The sequence below is a fragment of the Ascaphus truei genome, chromosome 4, assembly GCF_040206685.1.
Source record: "Ascaphus truei isolate aAscTru1 chromosome 4, aAscTru1.hap1, whole genome shotgun sequence".
NCBI lineage: Eukaryota > Metazoa > Chordata > Amphibia > Anura > Ascaphidae > Ascaphus > Ascaphus truei.
In genome coordinates, this window is record NC_134486.1 from 33913354 (window position 1) to 33936593 (window position 23240).

At 39.5% G+C, this 23240-nt stretch overlaps 1 protein-coding gene and 2 non-coding genes across 3 annotated transcripts in view; 1 reads left to right on the forward strand and 2 right to left on the reverse strand.

Moving 5' to 3' along the window:
• HHIPL2 (HHIP like 2) overlaps positions 1-11911 on the forward strand; it is a 72639-nt gene extending 60728 nt beyond the window's left edge. The window contains exons 8-9 of the mRNA XM_075594724.1: positions 5581-5663; positions 10906-11911. Coding sequence (XP_075450839.1) covers positions 5581-5663; positions 10906-11378 — 556 coding nt within the window. The 3' untranslated portion in view covers positions 11379-11911. The remainder of the gene's footprint in view (positions 1-5580; positions 5664-10905) is intronic.
• Positions 11912-16179: 4268 nt separating this feature from the next.
• TRNAS-GCU (transfer RNA serine (anticodon GCU)) lies at positions 16180-16261 on the reverse strand. Its single transcript has one exon. It is a non-coding gene; the product is annotated as a tRNA-Ser (tRNA).
• Positions 16262-18346: 2085 nt separating this feature from the next.
• Positions 18347-18428, reverse strand: TRNAS-GCU (transfer RNA serine (anticodon GCU)). The gene has a single exon. It is a non-coding gene; the product is annotated as a tRNA-Ser (tRNA).
• Between the last annotated feature and the right edge of the window lie 4812 nt (positions 18429-23240).

Here is a 23240-nt window from a genome sequence, read left to right on the forward strand (position 1 = left end):
ATACAAAAAGGCCCCAACATCCAAAACCTCTTAAAAGATTATAAATTCCTAGTACTTAAGCATGTAACAAAGTAAATCATTGGCAAATCATTCTGATCCCTACATCTGTGGGTTCAAACTTCAACGGGATCATGAAAATGTAATCATTTTAAAATAATAAGCTTGTAACCATAGGGATTTGTAGCCTTGTACACACTAACAAGCACAACATACACACAAATGTACAGTATATATACAATCCTCCTTTCTATTAACATTACTGTTATTGCTTTAGAAGAAAACTATGAGGTCTTGAATGCTTACGTTGGTTTGGAAATATTTATGAAGAACTCATGTTCCTTTAATAAAGTTATCATAATATGCACCACATGTATAATTCTCCATGTCGAATGGAATATGAAATATGCTAAGGTGTAAAATAAAAGATCATAACATTTCCTCTAGATGTCTTCTGTCTTTATCTTTTTTTTGCTAATGCCAATGAAAGATGTAGTATATGTTTGTCGATATAAGTATACCATACTGTTCCCTCGTTGTTATTTTTATAAGGATAACATTGACCCTAATAAATTCATGAAGGTACATTGCGTGCCCAATCATATAGTAAGAATTCTGTACAATCTCTCTGACTTTACATTCTACAGTAGTTTAATGCCACTTGTGTGCAATATTCTGTTATGATAGACTACTAAGAAGTTACAGTACAAGTTAATGATATCATGACAACAACAAGAAAGTGGTGGAAAGCTGATAAAATCATCTAATTTTGTAACTGAATAAATGGGGCACATTTGTGCTTTTCTAGAAACATGGAGATCATTATTAGTGTTTGTGTGCATGTACTATATAATAGGACCTGTGATACAGTATGTAAAATGGTGGTGCAAATTAGTGTGTACAAAGCACTAGTTAAATGGTGCAAATTGTATAAAAATACGTCAAAATAAGTGCAATAAATAGTGCAATAAACAATATAAATACAGTGTTATAATAACACAAAATCATACAAGTCCTTGAGCTGCCTAAAAAGTCTAACTGTTTTTCTCTAGAAACCCGAACAAGTACTGAGTAGCAAAAAGACTTCTATGGTGCTAGGATGAATATTAGATGAGATCAAACCCTTTCTTTTTTTCTCCAAAAAGAGAAATACTTGGAAATCCACTCCGATTCCAATCCGCTTCGTCGTATACTGTTATTCAAAACCGCATGCTTTACTGCCAAGAAATGTATAAATGGAGACGAAAAGGGGGGGAAAATGCCACAATAGTGTATTGAAACAGAAAGTGAATCCCTGTGCTGCTCCCATTGGGATAGCAATAAATGGGGAAATAAATATACATAGTGCAAACTAAATCTGTAAGAAAAAGGAGACTTTTAGTTACATCCTTTGATCAAGTAATGCCAAGCCTGCCAACCAACCAACATCAATGTAAGTCTTACCTTGACGTTGGTTGGCAGGCTTGGCATCATTTGATCAAAGGATGTAACCAAAAGTTTCCTTTGTCTTACAGATTTAGTTTGCACTACTGCATGTATATTTATTTCCCCATTTATTCTCATATAATGAATATTCTCAGGCAGTTGGTCTATGCCCCTAAAACATAGATTTGTAGATTACATAGGGGCTGTTAGGAACAAATCTGACACCCCACTTGCCAAACACATCAACGGTAACCATGGAGGTGATATGTAAAATCTACGTTTTAAGGGCATAGACCAACAACTGCCTGAGAATATTCGCAGAGGAGACTGGGCTAGAGAGCTCCTTTAAAAGGAGGCAAAATGGATCTACACCTTGGGCACCCTTTATCCCCAGGGACTCAATGAGGGATTCATGTTTGCCCCATTCATTGGCTAAGATCCTCTCATCACTTAGATTTGCACTATATGTAACAACAAATAATGTGTGCATATATTTATGTGTATGGAACCATTATATGCAATATATCATTAAGGTAGTAATACCCTTATTTCATATTAACAGTTTATGCACACCAGATTATGGTCTGGAACAGTACTGTTACTTTGACATCTAGCTTTACACTTGAATTTAAACAGTACTGACAACCTTCAGGGTTTTCACCTTTGCTTTGTTAACATTTAATATTTTTTGGACATCTCTGTGCATTTAGCTAACAATTATACAGAATGTCATCTCCTTCCCCACTCTCCTTCATTTACACACCAATCCTGGTAATTGTGTTCTGTACATATCCTACAGTGAACCGTTCCATGGTAATTATGTGAAACTAGTTAGCCTGCCAATATATATTTAAAGATCACAAACACATCACAGTACTGTAGTATCTTTTTAATTAACTGAGAAGCACAATACTTACCACAGCGCCACTGTCGCCATAGCAACGCCCGGCTATTTAAACATCCGGCTACTGTGAAGGCGGGGGCCACCTTGAGAAAGCGTCAGTGTGACGCGAAACGATCGTCGGTGGGCGCATACTCTGTGACGTCATCCCGCTCAACAGCGAGGCGGGAGCGGATAGTTGCGAGCAGCTTTCCTTCACATCACCATTGTGGAGAGTTGCTTTATGATACAGACCTAACCAGTTCACCCCACTCGGCAATTCAGTTCTGTGGTGTTCATTAATACACCACGCTGAGTGGGGATGTGTAACCTGTATGTTCGCTGGAGCTGAGACCTGCCTTTATTATGAGGCAGACGCTTACTTAGCTTCACCTTACATAACTGTGCTCTGTTTTCAGAGATGCAGTGTATAGTTGATACATAAGTATCCATTCCTGGAATACTATACATTGAAACAGTTGAAGAACATCGTTACAGTTCCAGAATATGACATCAGGCACTTCCAACCATTACTATAGTGGTCATTTCAGAGAGTAACTTGTGTTATATACCAATCTCTCCTTACCCAGCAATTCAGTTCTATGGTGTTCATTAATACACCAAGCTGAGTAAAGGGCATAACTTGTGGTTACTAACAGTTACCAATACTTATCTTAAACATTAACCAATAGTATACTGTTAGACACTTAAGGATCCCCTATATGTATTCAATATAGAGAAATACCTGGGGATCACTGGTGTAGTGATATACGCTTATGGAGTCTCTATAGGCTATTCTCCTATTTCAGCTATCTTGAAACCTTGTGGTGTTCACTAATACACTACGCTGATTAGGGTACCTATCTGTACACTATCCGCTGGGGTTCTATATCCAATGTACCCCTCACTACTTAATAAGATATTAATATTAAGCAGTTGATGCCATCACAGAGTAATGGAGCAGTAGTTCTCAACTAACACTACGTGTTAAGACCTTATAGTTTAATATCAAATACTGGGTCTTACTATAAACTGACAAGTGACTACTTGATCATATACTGCTCCTAATAGGCTTTGGTATTTGGATGATACTACACACCATTGCAAGTTTGCTGAGTGGATTCTTTTATTGTTAGCTACCAATACAATTAATTTGGGGCTTGCCATTCACTAACCTTATACTTTTAGCTACACTGTAGCCTATCTTGACACTATCCAAGCTTTTTAATTGCGTTGCCTACAAGGACTACTTGTAAATGTCACTTCTTTTGAATATAATGTGAATACAATCAATCTGGCCAGACCTAGCCTAAAGTATTCATACTATATGCTGCATCAAGTATACTTGGTTGAAAAATATTTTTTATATTAAAACCAACCATTATTCACAAGTGGGGTGCTGTCTAGAACTGCACCCTTCATTGTTTTTTCATTGCAGCTTGTTATTACATCTTTTTAGTGACTATTCAATCAGGAGTGGCATGTATGGTGTTAGGTTGCTACCTACTACACACCATACTTTTTGGACGTACATATATTCACCACCCTGAGGCATCTCCTACATTACAATTATAACTAATTCAAGGTGCCAGTCTTTATATCTGTATCAATTAGTCCCTCTGTACACCACCCTAACCACTTTGCTTTGGTTCGGATGTGTGTTGTTTAATACTTGTTTTAATTATCTACGTGATTAGCTGTTATAAGTGTTGTTTGTCTGTGTTTTAGTGTTCATCCCAATTATATATATTAATCTGGAAAACCAATAAAGGTTAAGTTTTATTTTGTATATATCACACACCCATCTAATGAGTGCTAGTTGTATAGGGGTCTCTTTTTCACTTGTCTAGGCAAGTATCCTAAAGGGAGAAGCGCAGGGATTCACTTTCTGTTTTTGAACATATGTATGGCCAATCCTTTCACCAACAGCATGCTCCTTACACGGAGAAGCGCGGTGAATATATATTTGTTTTACAATAGTGTATTACCCATCAAATATTCACTGTGAGAACCTAGGTTAATTAACCTCAGAGGCAAATGGTGTAATCAAGGATTATTTTAATAATGGATTATAAAAAGAAAATAATTGTTTTCGGCGCTTACTTAGTGCATTAAGTCCTAATACGTGATAAAAGTATATATAAACAATATATTAAAAAGTGAACTGTGATCAATTAGTGAAAATAAATGGTGACGTATGAACCTATAAAAAAATCCTGTAAACCACCCAGTGCATAGTGCTAATTTAAAAGCGGCCCGAAAAACCCTTAAAAGAACCCTTAATAATGGATTAATATATTAGCCCATATAGCCCACTTAACTGGGTTAAAGTTTGAAGGAGTATTGAACCCTGAAGAGATGTTACAAGTCTTGAAATGCGTAGGGTTAACTGGTCGCAGTGTCTTGGTGCATTTTTGGACTTATTCCCCAGCTTGTGCGGATATAGGCATAGACCATATATAAGAATTTCCGTATGAGTGTTTCAAAACGTGTGATGGGGCGTTGGGGACACGTTATACTGGCATTGTGGAAACCCAGCTAGTAACCCTGTACACATCTGTAATTTGTTCAATAGCACTGTCTTACTTCACTACATAATAGTTTACTAATGACTTGCACCTGCTTAACAGTCAGTGATTACAAGTTAAGGCGGGCGAAACTGTCAAAATCTGTTCCCCGTAATTTGCAGAGTGTTCCATGCAAAGTCCGTTCCGCGGTATAAAATCTGCCGACGGATTGTTAGTTTCAATCTTGTGCAGATCAAAAACCACCATTGGATACAATCCGCTGGTATATTTTAAAACCGCCATTGGATACAATCCGCTGATGGATTGTCGGTGGAGAAAAAAAAAAAAATCTTCAGAAGGCGAATCGCCATTTTTGAGACTGATCTGCGGAAATCCGCCGACCAAAGAATTGGGCCGATCTGCGGCAGATCAAAATCCGCAAAAAAAATTTGCCCGTTCTAATTAAAAGTGAATGATTAAGGAAAGTTGGTTTTGTAAACAACAAAGCAGATATACAAGACATTTTCTTATAAAACATATAAATTGCTTCTGGTCATCATTGTCAGTATTTTTGGTTGATCACAAATCCAAGCAGTAAGGGCATCAAACACAAACCCAGATGTTTAATACAGTAAAATACAAAGAGGCCAGTTTCTTTTGAAGATGCTATTAAGTTTGAAGACAACATTGGTCAACATTCTTTGCATTTTCCATGTGAAAGAAACAAATTCTGGTATCAATAATATGTCCTTATGTTTAATCTAATCACAGGGGCGCTCCTCCTGGAAAGTGTAAATACAAACCAGTTCCTGTGAAAACAAAAAGTAAAGTTACACCATTTGTTCCAGAAGAAAGTGAGTTACATTTTGTTAAGTCCTGCGCTACAAACTGTGAATGCACACTTCTAATGATATTTAATTGAAAAATGTATTGAGTTTTTTCTTTTACAGTATATCAGTCATTGCACATACACAATTGTGCGCTGTTTTGCTAATCTGTCTCCCATCCCTATCATTCCCTGAAAGCTACAGTACATTTCCACTTAATTTAGAATGTTTAGCAAGTATCTGAATATGTGGTGCTGACTACAGCTCTATAATCACCTATAATGGATTTAAACTTGGGTATCTTTGAAATAAAGATTATATTTATATGTTTTGTGACAAACGCCCCTCTTTTGTAGTGCTGACGTCTGTCTGGGTTCTTCCCGACACAGTCTTCTAGGGTTAATTATACAACAAACAGGATCATGCAAAGTATTATGCTGCTTAACTCAGGCTTCTGCCTGCTTTATTTTCATCCAAGTAAGGTACTGCAGCTTTAACATGTGTAGGTTAGAGGTACTCAGATACTTTCATTCAGCAGTTCACACATTTCAGTGTTACAATATTTCCCACACTGTTATTTCAAGAAATAAAACCAAAATCATATAAGCAAATCCTATCCCTTTCAGGGATCTAACTACACATCAGAATCAGTCTCTCTAACAGCTGCTGGCCAACTAAACTGGTTCCCCAGCTTAAAACAATGCTCTCTCATTTAGGGTCACAAGATACAGCACAGTCTTTTAGCAACAGCAGTAACCATTTGTTTGTCTTATCTGTTTGGGGTGTCCAGGCAAATCCTCTGGTACTGTCATACGTGGAGAGGCCGTCAACCTCGATACTGGATGCAGGAGAGTAGCGACACCCCCAGCCCCCAGGCTCCAAGGAGAGAGAGTGAAATGCAAAACCTCTCTGCTCTAAATACCTGTGCATGTGATTAGAAGAGCAGGTGAGGGAGAACTAGAGCCATTGTAATCTGTGCTCTGGATTTTCCATCCAGCTGCCTGAGTTAATGGGAAGCTGTGGAACGGATCATTTTTAGCTATTCCTGCACTTTCTGCTCTAAAATGGGGCAGAAAGCTGCCTAACATCTTTGGACTATGTCACATATCCCCCTCCCCAGCTCACACCTACTGGGGTGAGCGGCCATGGACCTCACTGGGGTGAGCGTCCTACCTGAAATACTTGAGCTAACTCCTCAGTACAATATTAAGTATTCACATGATACGAATATGAACTTCATTATAAATTTACCAACCGAAAAGGGCATTTTTTTTTTCCATATTGTAAGCTACCAATATTTTTTCTCTTATACTACAGCCTTGTAATCTTAAGGGCCATCAACCCTGTATATTAATTTGTAGTTTAGCTACATTTTCAACACAGAGAACCAATATAACATTGTAATATTGACAAAATGCTTATTTGCATAGTTAAGTGTCCGTGACATAGTCCACACGTGTAATAAAAAAATAAATCGGTCAGTTCCCCCAAACATATTTTTTTTTTTTTATTTTTTTTTTTTGACTACCAGTCTATTGCATCCTTTGACTTTATTTCATAGCCCGCTGCAACCTGCAAATGACTGGACTGTTTCTTTAGCTTCTGATGAGACCCTTGGACCGGATTCTCCTTGGCTCCACAGTGTGGTCCAGATTGGTGAGATATGGAACTATTCAGGCGCCGTGTTAACCTTCGTTGTTTTTTCTTTTCAATCTTTGATTTCCCTTTTGTGGCCATTACCAGGCCTTTGGGTTTTGGAGACCTAGTTGCCTCTGTACAAACGTAGTCCATATTAACCACGTCATCAGGATCTGTCAACAAGTTTGTGTTTTCAGGAACTGCCACCCACTTGGCTAAAACATCTTCTGTGGTGTCCTGGGTGTGTCCACTAGTTTGATAATCTTCTGGACAACGTAAATGAAATTGAGGATCTGGATTTTTGAATCCCAGATCAGGGAGAATATTCTCAGGAGGGTGCCTATCTGTTTCTGGAATAACAGCAGCACAATCAAAGTCAATTCTTTCTCCTTCCTCTTTGTCATCAGTGAGGGCATTGAGTTTACGTTCCCTGGTCTCCTTTTGTGACCGTGTCTCTTTTAGCCTTGGAATCTCTTTCTCCAACTTCATCTTTATAGCAAATCGTAATATTGCAACAGCATTGAAGATACACGTATAGGAACGTACAGCTTGCTTGGTTAGGAGGTAGGATTGATAGCCCGACTGAACCACTTTAGCCGCTTCTCCCATGTCCGTCATCTGTTTCAGAGCGAGGTTTAACTCTGTTTCATTTTCTTTATTCTTGACCTGCAGCTGCAGGTGCTCCTTCTGGGTCTTGTCCAGCTCCAGCTGCAGCCGGGCCCCCTCATTTGCCGTGTGGTCCAGCTGCTTGTAGATATCGGCCATCTCGCTTTCATAGCGCAATGTCAGGCAGACCACCTGACGGACGGAGATCTCCTCTCTCTTGGCGCACTGTATCTCGCGCTCAGCCATCTGCTTCTGCAGCTCTTCAACCTGATCGTGCCAGACCTCCCTCAGGGTCTTCACCTCTATCTGGTGCTTGCTCTGGGTTTGCATCAGCGCCTCCATTTTTTGGAGCTCTGCAGTTTGTGTTGCCTGGATCACCGCTGATTCTGTATTCTGCAGTGCTTCCTGCATTTCTAACTTTTCCTGGATCAATTGCTTCTCCACTTTTTCTGCTTGGTGAAGCTTCTCATCACCTTCACTGATCTGGTCAGTCAAGTCTGAATTTTTCTGTGTCAGACTTACATTCTCTCTTTTTACAGTCTCTAAATCACTTAGGGCAATCTCATGGGTTTGCTTCAACATTCCCAGCTCTGTGTTCAGACCGTGGCCCTCCAGGCGCAAGTGTTGCACCTCTGTGCTGAGCGCATGAACCTCTTGTAGAGCCTTCCCGTATTTCTGTTTTAGGATAGCAATCAATTTGTCAGACTTAATCTGTTTTTCATCCATGGTGACAATTACGGTGTTGGCCTTTTCCAGACTAGTCGTCACCTCTTCCAGCTCACTCCGTAAGAGAGACTCTGTTTTCTTCAAAGCCTCGTGCTCTTGTAAAGCTGGAAGTATACACCTCTGTAACTCGGCGTTCGCTTCTCGCACCTTATTGTTAGATTCTTGCTCCTTCTTCCAACATTCTCGCTCCTTCACCAAATCCTGCCACAGGACTTCATAATTATGGCGGGCAGCTTGGAGTGCAGAAACCAAAGCCTCTTTATCCTGGTTCAAGGATTCAGCTTCCCTCTGCTCCTCCTTTTCCTTTGCCACTGTTCCCGTGACAATTCTGCCGATCACTCCGGTCTGCAGCACATCTCGGCGCCTTTCTGACGCATGTCCTGACAGCGCAGGTTCAAGTGGCTCGGTCACTTCCCCTGTGACTTGAGGGACAGTTTTCTTTTTCTTCTTCTTTCTTTTTGCTTTATTAGCTCCAGAGATATCAGTGGTACTGGGCACACGCTCACTGGTATCAGCTTCCACATCTTGCTTGCACACATAGGGCGTTGCTTGCTTTTGCAGCTGTTTGTCTTTGAAAATTTTGGGGCACACATCTTCCATGTGACCTACTTTATGACAGGCCCAGCATACTAAATTCATCTGTGGGTACGGCTCTCCTCCAGGGGCCACATACGAGTCGTCATCATCATCATCATCATCGTATGGCCTGAAGGGACACTGTTTTTCATGATTATGTACATTACAAAATAAACATTTCACGTCGGCCATTTTAGAAACCCGGCAGGAACAATTTGCTAGCTGCAAATTCACTCACTTCAGCAAAATGCATTAGCTTTACAAACAGCACTTGCTAGATGCAATTTTTTTTTTTTTTTCTTCTTCAGCAAAACATTTTGGTTTTCTGTTTGGGTTCAGGGTGCTATTGCATCCACACTTCGCACATTCTCTGTGTATGCTAGAAGCACAACTGATATACACATTGGGACAGACTTCACTCATAGCATCTGTACTTTAGTTCAGCTCGGCGGCCATTTTAAACCCCCGCATTTATTTGCAAACCCACAGACTTTTTAGTGTCGACCCGCATTCTCCACCATATGTGACAAACGCCCCTCTTTTGTAGTGCTGACGTCTGTCTGGGTTCTTCCCGACACAGTCTTCTAGGGTTAATTATACAACAAACAGGATCATGCAAAGTATTATGCTGCTTAACTCAGGCTTCTGCCTGCTTTATTTTCATCCAAGTAAGGTACTGCAGCTTTAACATGTGTAGGTTAGAGGTACTCAGATACTTTCATTCAGCAGTTCACACATTTCAGTGTTACAATATTTCCCACACTGTTATTTCAAGAAATAAAACCAAAATCATATAAGCAAATCCTATCCCTTTCAGGGATCTAACTACACATCAGAATCAGTCTCTCTAACAGCTGCTGGCCAACTAAACTGGTTCCCCAGCTTAAAACAATGCTCTCTCATTTAGGGTCACAAGATACAGCACAGTCTTTTAGCAACAGCAGTAACCATTTGTTTGTCTTATCTGTTTGGGGTGTCCAGGCAAATCCTCTGGTACTGTCATACGTGGAGAGGCCGTCAACCTCGATACTGGATGCAGGAGAGTAGCGACACCCCCAGCCCCCAGGCTCCAAGGAGAGAGAGTGAAATGCAAAACCTCTCTGCTCTAAATACCTGTGCATGTGATTAGAAGAGCAGGTGAGGGAGAACTAGAGCCATTGTAATCTGTGCTCTGGATTTTCCATCCAGCTGCCTGAGTTAATGGGAAGCTGTGGAACGGATCATTTTTAGCTATTCCTGCACTTTCTGCTCTAAAATGGGGCAGAAAGCTGCCTAACATCTTTGGACTATGTCACAGTTTATATTTAATTTCTGTGGCCGGTCACTCTACAAGTAGAACATATAAGAGGCTTTTTCAATCATCCTTCTACAGGTCTGATGCGAAGTATTAGAAGGCTGAAATTTGTACTTTACATGTCTTTTATAAAAATATATTTTCTTTTGTGAGAGCAAGGTTTACTAATGAAGTGGTGTAACTCTGTAAGGCCAGCCCTGCATTCTCTGGAAAATAATTGAACATTTCTGAGGATGCATAAATCTTCAAGTATTATATATTCAAATAGATTAAGGACCATCTACTGTATAAGCCTCTATTCAATATAAAAGACATACACAAATAGATTAAAAGCACAGTCTTGAGCTCTTTAAGTTCTGACTTGTTTAATTTTCTTAGTAATGTATATTTTATATTAATCTTGATTTTTCCATTTCCCATTACTCTCAGAGACTGTTCTGGAAGTTCTTAAAGAGACAGCTAAATCAACCATGTTATCGTACAGTACTCTGACTAAACCACAAGTAAGAATAAAACCTGCAAAGAAAACCACTGTCAAACAAACCTTGCCTAAAGTGACTACAAAGAGGCCTACAGCTACTGGAACTCCCAAATCTAACACTAAAGGGAAAACCAAAGCTGCAAACTCAAAGCAATCAGTAACCCAAAGAAAGGAGCCTAAGGTGAAGAAGGACAAAGAATTTTCACCCAAAGCTACAGGATCCTCCAAGGGGAAGAAGAAAGACAGCACTCCTAAATTGTCAAAGGCAGCTAAGTCACCGGTTAATCCTTCAATTAAAAGAAAAGTTGCATCTGCTACCAAAAGCAAAGTTATCAAACAGAACACAAAGGAAAACAAGAAAAAAGTCAAGCCCAAAAAGCTACAATTATCTAGTAGACTAGTAATTAAAAGAATTGAATGATGCAGGGGAGTGTTCTAATGGTTTTGATGGAGTACTATGAACTAAACCCCCAATCGTGATATGTCTTCATGTCTATAATGGACCAACATGAACTTTCTTATATATGGTTTTTGTACATATGCTTTTGAGACAACGATACAGTATATCCTTTCTTCCTATGACATCCAGGCTGAATGAAAGGAGCATATGTAACCACACGCTTCCTGCGTAACTGTAAATAAGTGAATCAGGAATCAATACCAACTCTGAATACATTCTTACCAAACGAAACTGTTAGAACATCCATGTATGGCATCATTCTTTATGTTCTATTAAAATGTTAAATGGTGAAACAAATGGTAAATGTATTTTTTTAATGAAATACTACAACAGTGTTTTTTTTTCTCCCCAGAAATGAATTCTTAAAAACAAGGTTTTAATTTGTGTAATTTTCCTAGAATTCATGTTCACTCCAAGCTAGCCTCTGCTTTAATTTTGAAACCTGATTAAGCACTGCAAATAATTATGTTTTAACACAAGTATATCTACTCTTCCCTTTTCATTCTCGGAAAAGATTAAAATCGCTTAATTTTGTGGCAATGGTCCATGTTAGGGGATTAAGAGCTCTTTAAATTGCAACCCCAAATCAGAAACATTCATGAAATGTGAGAGTACATCCTTATAGTCAAAAGACTGAAAGTATCCTGTTGTATACAGGTGCAGCCACGAGTATTCTAACACTTGCCTTGGAAAATCTGGGGCAATCTCCCAGTAATGCTGCAACATTTCTGTGACATTTCTGCAGACAGACTAATGGCCCATCGGATTAACACAGCGGGGGTCCCTGGCAGTCCCATTCAACCTGACCAGGGATCCCTGCTGTGTTAATCCGATGGGCCATTAGTCTTTCTGCAGAAATGACAGTGAAATGTTGCAGCATTACAGGGAGAATGCCCCAGATTTTTAAAAGCAGTGTTAGAATACTCGTAGCCGCATGTGTATGTATTGATTGCTCCGTATACCATAGTTATCTGAGATTTTGGAATGCCAAGAGTCACCCTTTTAAAGGAGAAATCGAGGCTGTTTTTTTGTTGTTGTTAAAAAAAAAATTATATACAGGATTGAAGCAGGGGGTCTCTGGAACTGAGCCCCATTAACTTAAGCTCCGCAGACTCCCTGTTTCTAGAGATACCTCCCCCCACAGTGTCGTAAACATGGCTCGGATTGCCTCTTTATAAGTGCAATCCTGCATAAGTGACATAAAACAGCATTTTCTTAAAAAACAATAATAATCATCTTGAACATCGCTGTCATTGTGAATGGGATCACAAGAGTGTCTTTCTTAGCAATAAATGTACAGTATGGATTAGAGCTATATCATGATTAAACTATATGTAAATGAACTAGCATGCATTATTCTTACTGAATAGAATAAGCCTGCAGCATGTCATCATATTTTTGCGGTTTAATGGTCCCCATCAGGTGAGAAATGTGTTAATAATTGTAGACAATATATATTGCTTATTCCAATGGCAGAGTGAACATCTGATGCCATCTGCTGAGTTATTTGTGAAATACACTTGGAGCAAGTGCACACGTGTAACATTTGGGACATTCGTGGCTGGCATAACATTTGTACAGATATTTAACTTCAGCAAGATGATGTCAAACCCAAATGTCTGACTTTGACACGGGCATGATACCTACTGTTACATGAGCAATAAAACAAAGACTTACAGTTTCTGAATATCAGTGCTATATATTGAACTGCAACACTGTCATCCTCTCTCGTCTCACCTCCCCTCCCCCCACTCCTCTCTTGTCTCACCTCTATGCCTCATCTCTCACCCCCACTCCTCCTCTCTCACTGACTCCCAATCCTCCTCTCTCACCCCCTCCCACTCACCCCCTCCTCCTTAATAACCCCTCCTTCTCTTCCTCTCACCCCTCCCTCCTCTTCTTCTCACCCCCTTCCTCTCACCATCTTCCTCAATCACTCCCCCTTCCTCTCCCCACCCTCTTCCTCTCACCTTCTCCTCTTATCTCCCTCCTTCTCCTCTTCCTCTCACCCCGTCCATCTCTTCCTCTCACGCCCCTCCCTTTTTCTCACCCCTCATCCTCCTCTCACCCCTCATCCTCCTCTCACCCTGCCTACTCCTCTTCCTCTCACCCTCCTCCTCCCTCCCAACCCTTCTCCTTCCTCTCACCCACCTCCTTCTCTTCTTCTTACCCCCTCCTTTTCCTCTCTCACTCCTCCTCCTCCTCTTCCAGTCTCTTCTCTTATCTCACCCCCTTCTCTTCTTCTCTCACCCCCTCTTCTTCCTCCTCCTCCTCTCTGATCACCTCCCCCTCTTCCTCTCTCACCCCTCCTCCACCTCCTCTCATCTACCTGGCTTCAGTGGTCTGAAGTGCAGATGACAGGAACAGAGCAGGGCAGCGGGAGAAGAGGACAGAGAATGGCAGGATCAGGCCAGCATAGGAGAAGGATGACAGGACGAGGATGGTGGTCAGTGGTGGGAGAAGAGGACTGAGGACCACGAGACAAGAGCAGGACAGCAGAGGAGGACGACATCAGTCGGCGGCTGGAGAAGAGCACAGATCAAATTGCAGAAGGACAGCCGAGCTCTCATGTTTGGAGTATTGGTGACGTCACCGCTCTCAAGCATGAGCACGCTCAGCGGCAGCGTGGCCGCTGAGTCTTGCTTGCTCATTTGTGGATTTAATTTGCCAAACAGTATGTAAACCTATACAGAAACAGGTGGCGAACAACTCCGAATAGTAGAGCTCAGTAAAGCATGTGAGCAGGCACTGATGGGTTAATACACATCTGCAAAAGTGTAGTCAATACAGTTTAAATTCATCCACAATAATCTTGATCCTATTATGCTTTAATATACATGGTAGACCAAGCATTAAAATAGGGATGTCTTGGGGAGAACACCAACAGGATCAACCCAAAACCCCCAAAATAGCTTGCAGTAACACTACCCTAGAGCTGGATCATAGCTGTTGAGTGAGTTAAAATATTGCTCTGTACTCACTGAAGTATAGTCCTGGAGAGGCGTGCCGCAGCTGAAATGTAGACAGCAAGTTGAGGTTTCTTCCGTCGGGGAGAAGCATGCCGTGCACTGCATACACTGTGATGCCAAGGAGAGACTCCTTGGCATCACAGTTTATGCAGTGCACGGCATGATTCTTCCCGACGGAAGAAATCTCAACTTGCTGTAAACCTATACATACAGTATGTGGTGTCAGAGGACCAGGGTGATAATAGTTAGCATTCCTATCCATGATTACACTAATCTGGTAGGAGACATTGTGATGCAAAGATAGTGGTTGATAATGGTCTTGTGCAGGGGTGAATACAGATGACAGCAGGGCACACGGTCTTATGCAAAATGAATATTTATTTAACCAAAAACAAAAACAAAGTTTCAGCTGATAAGGAGCCTTTGTCTAGGTGAGGGCTTATACAACATAGAAAAAACACAATATATATACCTAAACAATAACTTACCTCACCTCTGCAACTGCCCCATAGCGCCAACACAAACCCACATGATGTCATGGCGCCGGCGACACCACACATGCCAACGAAGTTCCACCTAGGCATCGGCGTCACAAGCAGGGAGCTCGCATGCAGCCCTCTGATCACCATGGAGACGCGATGCTCCAAGAAGAAACAAGAGCATTGTAAGTCTCCATGGCAACCAGGTAGAGAGGCGGGGAACAAACCCCACAGAGAGAAAAGAAACTAACCAGCAGGAAAGTCGTGAGCCACTAGTGAGAATAAAAGCTTTTAAATCAGTGATCAAACCCCAATTATAAAGTGTAGATCCTGGTAATACTGCCTTTAAGGACCCCATAAATCATCATAAAATAAAAATCAGGTGATACACAAAAAATAAGCAACTAGTGTATACAGAGATACACTAACTTTAAACAAAATAGACATAACAAGTCTAAGTGTGCACAGCTGGATCTTAGAGGTCCATGAGGTGATTTTTGATAGACCTGACCAGGTAATCTATGTTTACTCCAGTAGGCACAAATGTGTGCAATTGTTCATTATGTTTTATCTTGTTCTATTTTTGTGGAATAAATGGTAAACACTAGAGGTGTCTCTGGGTGCTCTTCTATTTTTAGTTGAAGTGGATTTACAGAAGGTTGGGGATATCTCTCTGAAGAAAGCAGTAGTAGGACTTCTCTTGTATTTATGATTGTTTCCTATTGAGACTGGACTGGTTTATAAGATCTTCTATGCCAGGACTTATTTTTTTGGCTTATCCTTTATGTCTCAATACATGATTTATTGGTGGTTTTAATTTTTCTACTTTATTTATATATTTTACTTGTCTCAGGTTGGATTATGGAACGAAGAACCTCCCCCAATGTGTTTGCCATAATTTTGATCTTTCATTTTCCATCAGTATTAAGTAAGGATGTAGGTCTGTAATTTGAACAAAGAATGTGATCCCTCTTTAGGGAGAGTGACAATGATTGCCTACGGCATTTCTGAAGTGAGTTTTAAAAGAGACATACAGTTATGAAACAATGACAGAAGATGCGAGGTTAAGATATCAGCAAATGTCTTTTAATATTTATTTAAAAAAGCCTTCTGGGCCGCTTGACATTAATTTAAGGTAGAGGAACTGTATGCCCACTAACACCATTAATATTTCAACAGGGCAGTCCCGTTATGATCCTTCCATCTCTAATACTAGAAGTTCAGGGGTTGGATTAAATTAAAATAAATGGAGTCACTGGCAGATATGGCAAGCGTTACAAACGTGATTAATTATCAGAAATTAAACAAAGCATATGACGAGGATGGGATTCGATCCCATGCGTGCAGAGCACAATGGATTAGCAGTCCATCGCCTTAACCACTCGGCCACCTCGTCTTCTATGCTCTGCACATTAAATCGTCTCAAACAAGAGGATTTCAAAATGTACTAAAGTCCCTATTATTTATTTTAGAACTATTTATTTAGAGCATTTTCAACAGAAGTATAGGAGAGAATGAAACTTGTTAGATGTTCCTTAAGGTTAACCTCTCTCGATGTTTGTAAAAGCACAGCCAAAGGTGGAGGTTCCTTCTGCATTAAGTAATTCGCAATTGTGCATCGACATGCTGATAATACGTGTGAAGACAGTATATCGATCTGTTTGGATATGATTCATCGTTCCAACTTTCCCACAACCTCTCCAGCATCTATTGGAGAACTCCCGAAATATTATGTCAACTCTATCTGGCACTAGATACCAAAACAAAGAGAACTTTATATCCATTTGTCTTTACATTTGTGCAGATTGAACTTTTAGATGTATCACTAGATATAACTTCTAACTTCTATAGTGATAAATTCATGCCCAGTTCTCTTTCCCAGTGTAGCATGTATGAAAGATTAGTACTTGGGTACACATCCTGTAAAATATTATATAGAAGAGAAATAGAGTCTCTAATAAAGATAGAATTCAGACACAGTTACAGTTTGTCAAAGCAGGAAAAACTCAGAGTGGTACATTGTTAACTTCCACCCAACATTAGGGATCAGGGTTGGCATGCCAGTCAATGAGAGCTGAGAATTTTGTGGTCAGATAGAAGTTAAAGTTTGGGAGGACCAAGCCACCCCTGACCGCTATTCTCTACAAATTGGTCATAGATGTTCTTGTTTTCTTCCCCATCCATTTGAATGTATTTATTGTTGACTATAAAGTATTCAATTCCCTCTGAGAGATAGACATAGGGAGGGCCTGGAAAACATATAACAAACAACCTGGCAATTCTACCCAGCTATGAAATCTACAATTTTTCACATGAGTACAAATCTGTTAGAAGTGTCTTAAATAAAGGGGGTCATTTTCCATGTATAAATCAGCTGGGTCCTTTGTAATATAAATACCCAAGTATTTGATGAAAGATATTTCCAGCGGTAAGAAAAAGAGTTCTTGAGAGCTGCTTCCATAGCTTGATGCATACCTACAGTATAGCAAGAGCCTTTAGTTTAGTGAAATTCCTTTTGAAATCTGATATTGTCCAAAAAGTATGTAATGTTTTTTTGGAAATTTGTTAGGGAAAATTGCGGATTAGTTAACATCAAAAGAATATAATCTGCAAAATAAACTCAATTTATATTCAGTCTCTCCCAACTGAAGTCCCAATATGTCTATATTCTTCCTTATGCTTATAGCTAAGGGTTCAAAAGCCAATGCAAATATCAGTGGTTAATGGGGGCATCACCAGCAAGTACCATTTGATAAGAGAAAAGGTTCAGAGAGGAACCCACAGCATTGACTCTTGCAGTAGGGTAGTCGTACAGAGCAGATACAGCCCCCAAAAATCCTTCATAAAGACCATAAGCCCTTAGAGGTTATATTTCCCATTTAGTCTATCGAAGGCTTTCTCTGCCTCCATGAAAAGGAGAACTTAGGGAATTTGTTTAGAACGTGCATAATATATAAGATTGAAATTTCTCTTGGTGGTGTCTGTTACTCGTCTCTTAGAGACAAAACCCACCAGGTCAGGTTGGAACATGGAAGGAAGAACCTCCCCCAATGTGTTTGCCATAATTTTGGTCTTTCATTTTCCATCAGTATTAAGTAAGGATGTAGGTCTGTAATTTGAACAAAGAATGTGATCCCTCTTTAGGGAGAGTGACAATTATTGCCTACGGCATTTCTGAAGTGAGTTTTAAAAGAGACATACAGTTATGAAACAATGACAGAAGATGCGAGGTTAAGATATCAGCAAATGTCTTATAATATTTATTTAAAAAAGCCTTCTGGGCCGCTTGACATTAATTTAAGGTAGAGGAACTGTATGCCCACTGACACCATTAATATTTCAACAGGGCAGTCCTGTTATGATCCTTCCATCTCTAATACTAGAAGTTCAGGGGTTGGATTAAATTAAAATAAATGGAGTCACTGGCAGATATGGCAAGTGTTAAAAACGTGATTAATTATCAGAAATTAAACAAAGCATACGACGAGGATGGGATTCGAACCCATGCGTGTAGAGCACAATGGATTAGCAGTCCATCGCCTTAACCACTCGGCCACCTCGTCTTCTATGCTCTGCACATTAAATCGTCTCAAACCAAGCCGATTTCAAAATGTACTAAAGTCCCTATTATTTATTTTAGAACTGTTTATTTAGAGCATTTTCAACAGAAGTATAGGAGAGAATGAAACTTGTTAGATGTTCCTTAAGATTAACCTCTCTCGATGTTTGTAAAAGCACAGCCAAAGGTGGAGGTTCCTTCTGCATTAAGTAATTCGCAATTGTGCATCGACATGCTGATAATACGTGTGAAGACAGTATATCGATCTGTTTGGATATGATTCATCGTTCCAACTTTCCCACAACCTCTCCAGCATCTATTGGAGGACTCCCGAAATATTATGTCAACTCTATCTGGCCCTAGATACCAAAACAAAGAGAACTTTATATCCATTTGTCTTTACATTTGTGCAGATTTAACTTTTAGATGTATCACTAGATATAACTTCTCACTTCTATAGTGATAAATTCATGCCCAGTTCTCTTTCCCAGTGTAGCATGTATGAAAGATTAGTACTTGGGTACACATCCTGTAAAATATTATATAGAAGAGAAATACAGTCTCTAATAAAGATAGAATTCAGACACAGTTACAGTTTGTCAAAGCAGGAAAAACTCAGAGTGGTACATTGTCAACTTCCACCCAACATTAGGGATCAGGGTTGGCATGCCAGTCAATGAGAGCTGAGAATTGTGTGGTCAGATAGAAGTTAAAGTTTGGGAGGACCAAGCCACCCCTGACCGTTGTTCTCTACAAATTGGTCATAGATGTTCTTGTTTTCTTCCCCATCCATTTGAATGTATTTATTGTTGACTATAAAGTATTCAATTCCCTCTGAGAGATAGACATAGGGAGGGCCTGGAAAACATATAACAAACAACCTGGCAATTCTACCAAGCCATGAAATCTACAATTTTTCACGAGTACAAATCTGTTAGAAGTGTCTTAAATAAAGGGGGTCATTTTCCATGTATAAATCAGCTTGGTCCTTTGTAATATAAATACCCAAGTATTTGATGAAAGATATTTCCAGCGGTAAGAAAAAGAGTTCTTGAGAACTGCTTCCATAGCTTGATGCATACCTACAGTATAGCAAGAGCCTTTAGCTTAGTGAAATTCATTTTGAAATCTGATATTGTACTAAAGGTATGTCATGTTTTTTTGGAAACTTGTTTAGGAAAATTGCAGATTAGTCAACATCAAAAGAATATCATCTGCAAAATAAACTCAATTTATATTCAGTCTCTCCCAACTGAAGTCCCAAAATGTCTGGATTCTTCCTTATGCTTATAGCTAAGGGTTCAAAAGCCAATGCAAATATCAGTGGTTAATGGGGGCATCACCAGCAAGTACCATTTGATAAGAGAAAAGGTTCAGAGAGGAACCCACAGCATTGGCTCTTGCAGTAGGGTAGTCGTACAGAGCAGATACAGTCCCCAAAAATCCTTCATAAAGACCATAAGCCCTTAGAGGTTATATTTCCCATTTAGTCTATCGAAGGCTTTCTCTGCCTCCATGAAAAGGAGAACTTAGGGAATTTGTTTAGAACGTGCATAATACAGTATATAAGATTGAAATTTCTCTTGGTGGTGTCTGTTACTTGTCTCTTAGAGACAAAACCCACCTGGTCAGGTTGGATCATGGAAGGAAGAACCTCCCCCAATGTGTTTGCCATAATTTTTGTCTTTCATTTTAAATCAGTATTAAGTAAGGATGTAGGTCTGTAATTTGAACAAATTATGTGATCCCTCTTTAGGGAGAGTGACAATGATTGCCTACGGCATTTCTGAAGTGAGTTTTAAAAGAGACATACAGTTATGAAACAATGACAGAAGATGCAAGGTTAAAATATCAGCAAATGTCTTATAATATTTATTTAAAAAAGCCTTCTGGGCCGCTTGACATTAATTTAAGGTAGAGGAACTGTATGCCCACTGACACCATTAATATTTCAACAGGGCAGTCCCGTTATGATCCTTCCATCTCTAATACTAGAAGTTCAGGGGTTGGATTAAATTAAAATAAATGGATCACTGGCAGATATGGCAAGCGTTAAAAACGTGATTAATTATCAGATGTTTGTAAAAGCACAGCCAATGGTGGAGGTTCCTTCTGCATTAAGTAATTCGCAATTGTGCATCGTCATGCTGATAATACGTGTGAAGACAGTATATCGATCTGTTTGGATATGATTCATCGTTCCAACTTTCCCACAACCTCTCCAGCATCTATTGGAGGACTCCCGAAAAATTATGTCAACTCTATCTGGCACTAGATACCAAAACAAAGAGAACTTTATATCCATTTGTCTTTACATTTGTGCAGATTGAACTTTTAGATGTATCACTAGATATAAATTCTCACTTCTACAGTGATAAATTCATGCCCAGTTCTCTTTCCTAGTGTAGCATTTATGAAAGATTAGTACTTGGGTACACATCCTGTAAAATATTATAAAGAAGAGAAATAGAGTCTCTAATAAAGATAGAATTCAGACACAGTTACAGTTTGTCAAAGCAGGAAAAACTCAGAGTGGTACATTGTCAACTTCCACCCAACATTAGAGATCAGGGTTGGAATGCCAGTCAATGAGAGCTGAGAATTTTGTGGTCAGATAGAAGTTAAAGTTTGGGAGGACCAAGCCACCCCTGACCGCTGTTCTCTACAAATTGGTCATAGATGTTCTTGTTTTCTTCCCCATCCATTTGAATGTATTTATTGTTGACTATAAAGTATTCAATTCCCTCTGAGAGATAGACATAGGGAGGGCCTGGAAAACATATAACAAACAACCTGGCAATTCTACCCAGCCATGAAATCTACAATTTTTCACGAGTACAAATCTGTTAGAAGTGTCTTAAATAAAGGGGGTCATTTTCCATGTATAAATCAGCTGGGTCCTTTGTAATATAAATACCCAAGTATTTGATGAAAGATATTTCCAGCGGTAAGAAAAAGAGTTCTTGAGAGCTGCTTCCATAGCTTGATGCATACCTACAGTATAGCAAGAGCCTTCAGTTTAGTGAAATTTATTTTGAAATGTGATATTGTACTAAAGGTATGTAATGTTTTTTTGGAAATTTGTTAGGGAAAATTGCGGATTAGTTAACATCAAAAGAATATCATCTGCAAAATAAACTCAATTTATATTCAGTCTCTCCCAACTGGAGTCCCAAAATGTCTGGATTCTTCCTTATGCTTATAGCTAAGGGTTCAAAAGCCAATGCAAATATCAGTGGTTAATGGGGGCATCACCAGCAAGTACCATTTGATAAGAGAAAAGGTTTAGAGAGGAACCCACAGCATTGACTCTTGCAGTAGGGTAGTCGTACAGAGCAGATACAGCCCCCAAAAATCCTTCATAAAGACCATAAGCCCTTAGAGGTTATATTTCCCATTTAGTCTATCAAAGGCTTTCTCTACCTCCATGAAAAGGAGAACTTAGGGAATTTGTTTAGAACGTGCATAATATATAAGATTGAAATTTCTCTTGGTGGTGTCTGTTACTCGTCTCTTAGAGACAAAACCCACCAGGTCAGGTTGGATCATGGAAGGAAGAACCTCCCCCAATGTGTTTGCCATAATTTTGGTCTTTCATTTTCCATCAGTATTAAGTAAGGATGTAGGTCTGTAATTTGAACAAAGAATGTGATCCCTCTTTAGGGAGAGTGACAATGATTGCCTACGGCATTTCTGAAATGAGTTTTAAAAGAGACATACAGTTATGAAACAATGACAGAAGATGCGAGGTTAAGATATCAGCAAATGTCTTATAATATTTATTTAAAAAAGCCTTCTGGGCCGCTTGACATTAATTTAAGGTAGAGGAACTGTATGCCCACTGACACCATTAATATTTCAACAGGGCAGTCCCGTTATGATCCTTCCATCTCTAATACTAGAAGTTCAGGGGTTGGATTAAATTAAAATAAATGGAGTCACTGGCAGATATGGCAAGCGTTAAAAACGTGATTAATTATCAGAAATTAAACAAAGCATACGATGAGGATGGGATTCGATCCCATGCGTGCAGAGCACAATGGATTAGCAGTCCATCGCCTTTACCACTCGGCCACCTTGTCTTCAATGCTCTGCCCATTAAATCGTCTCAAACCAAGCCGATTTAAAAATGTACTAAAGTCCCTATTATTTATTTTAGAACTGTTTATTTAGAGCATTTTCAACAGAAGTATAGGAGAGAATGAAACTTGTTAGATGTTCCTTAAGGTTAACCTCTCTCGATGTTTGTAAAAGCACAGCCAAAGGTGGAGGTTCCTTCTGCATTAAGTAATTCGCAATTGTGCATCGACATGCTGATAATACGTGTGAAGACAGTATATCGATCTGTTTGGATATGATTCATCGTTCCAACTTTCCCACAACCTCTCCAGCATCTATTGGAGGACTCCCGAAATATTATGTCAACTCTATCTGGCCCTAGATACCAAAAAAAAAAGAGAACTTTATATCCATTTGTCTTTACATTTGTGCAGATTGAACTTTTAGATGTATCACTAGATATAACTTCTCACTTCTATAGTGATAAATTCATGCCCAGTTCTCTTTCCCAGTGTAGCATGTATGAAAGATTAGTACTTGGGTACACATCCTGTAAAATATTATATAGAAGAGAAATACAGTCTCTAATAAAGATAGAATTCAGACACAGTTACAGTTTGTCAAAGCAGGAAAAACTCAGAGTGGTACATTGTCAACTTCCACCCAACATTAGGGATCAGGGTTGGCATGCCAGTCAATGAGAGCTGAGAATTGTGTGGTCAGATAGAAGTTAAAGTTTGGGAGGACCAAGCCACCC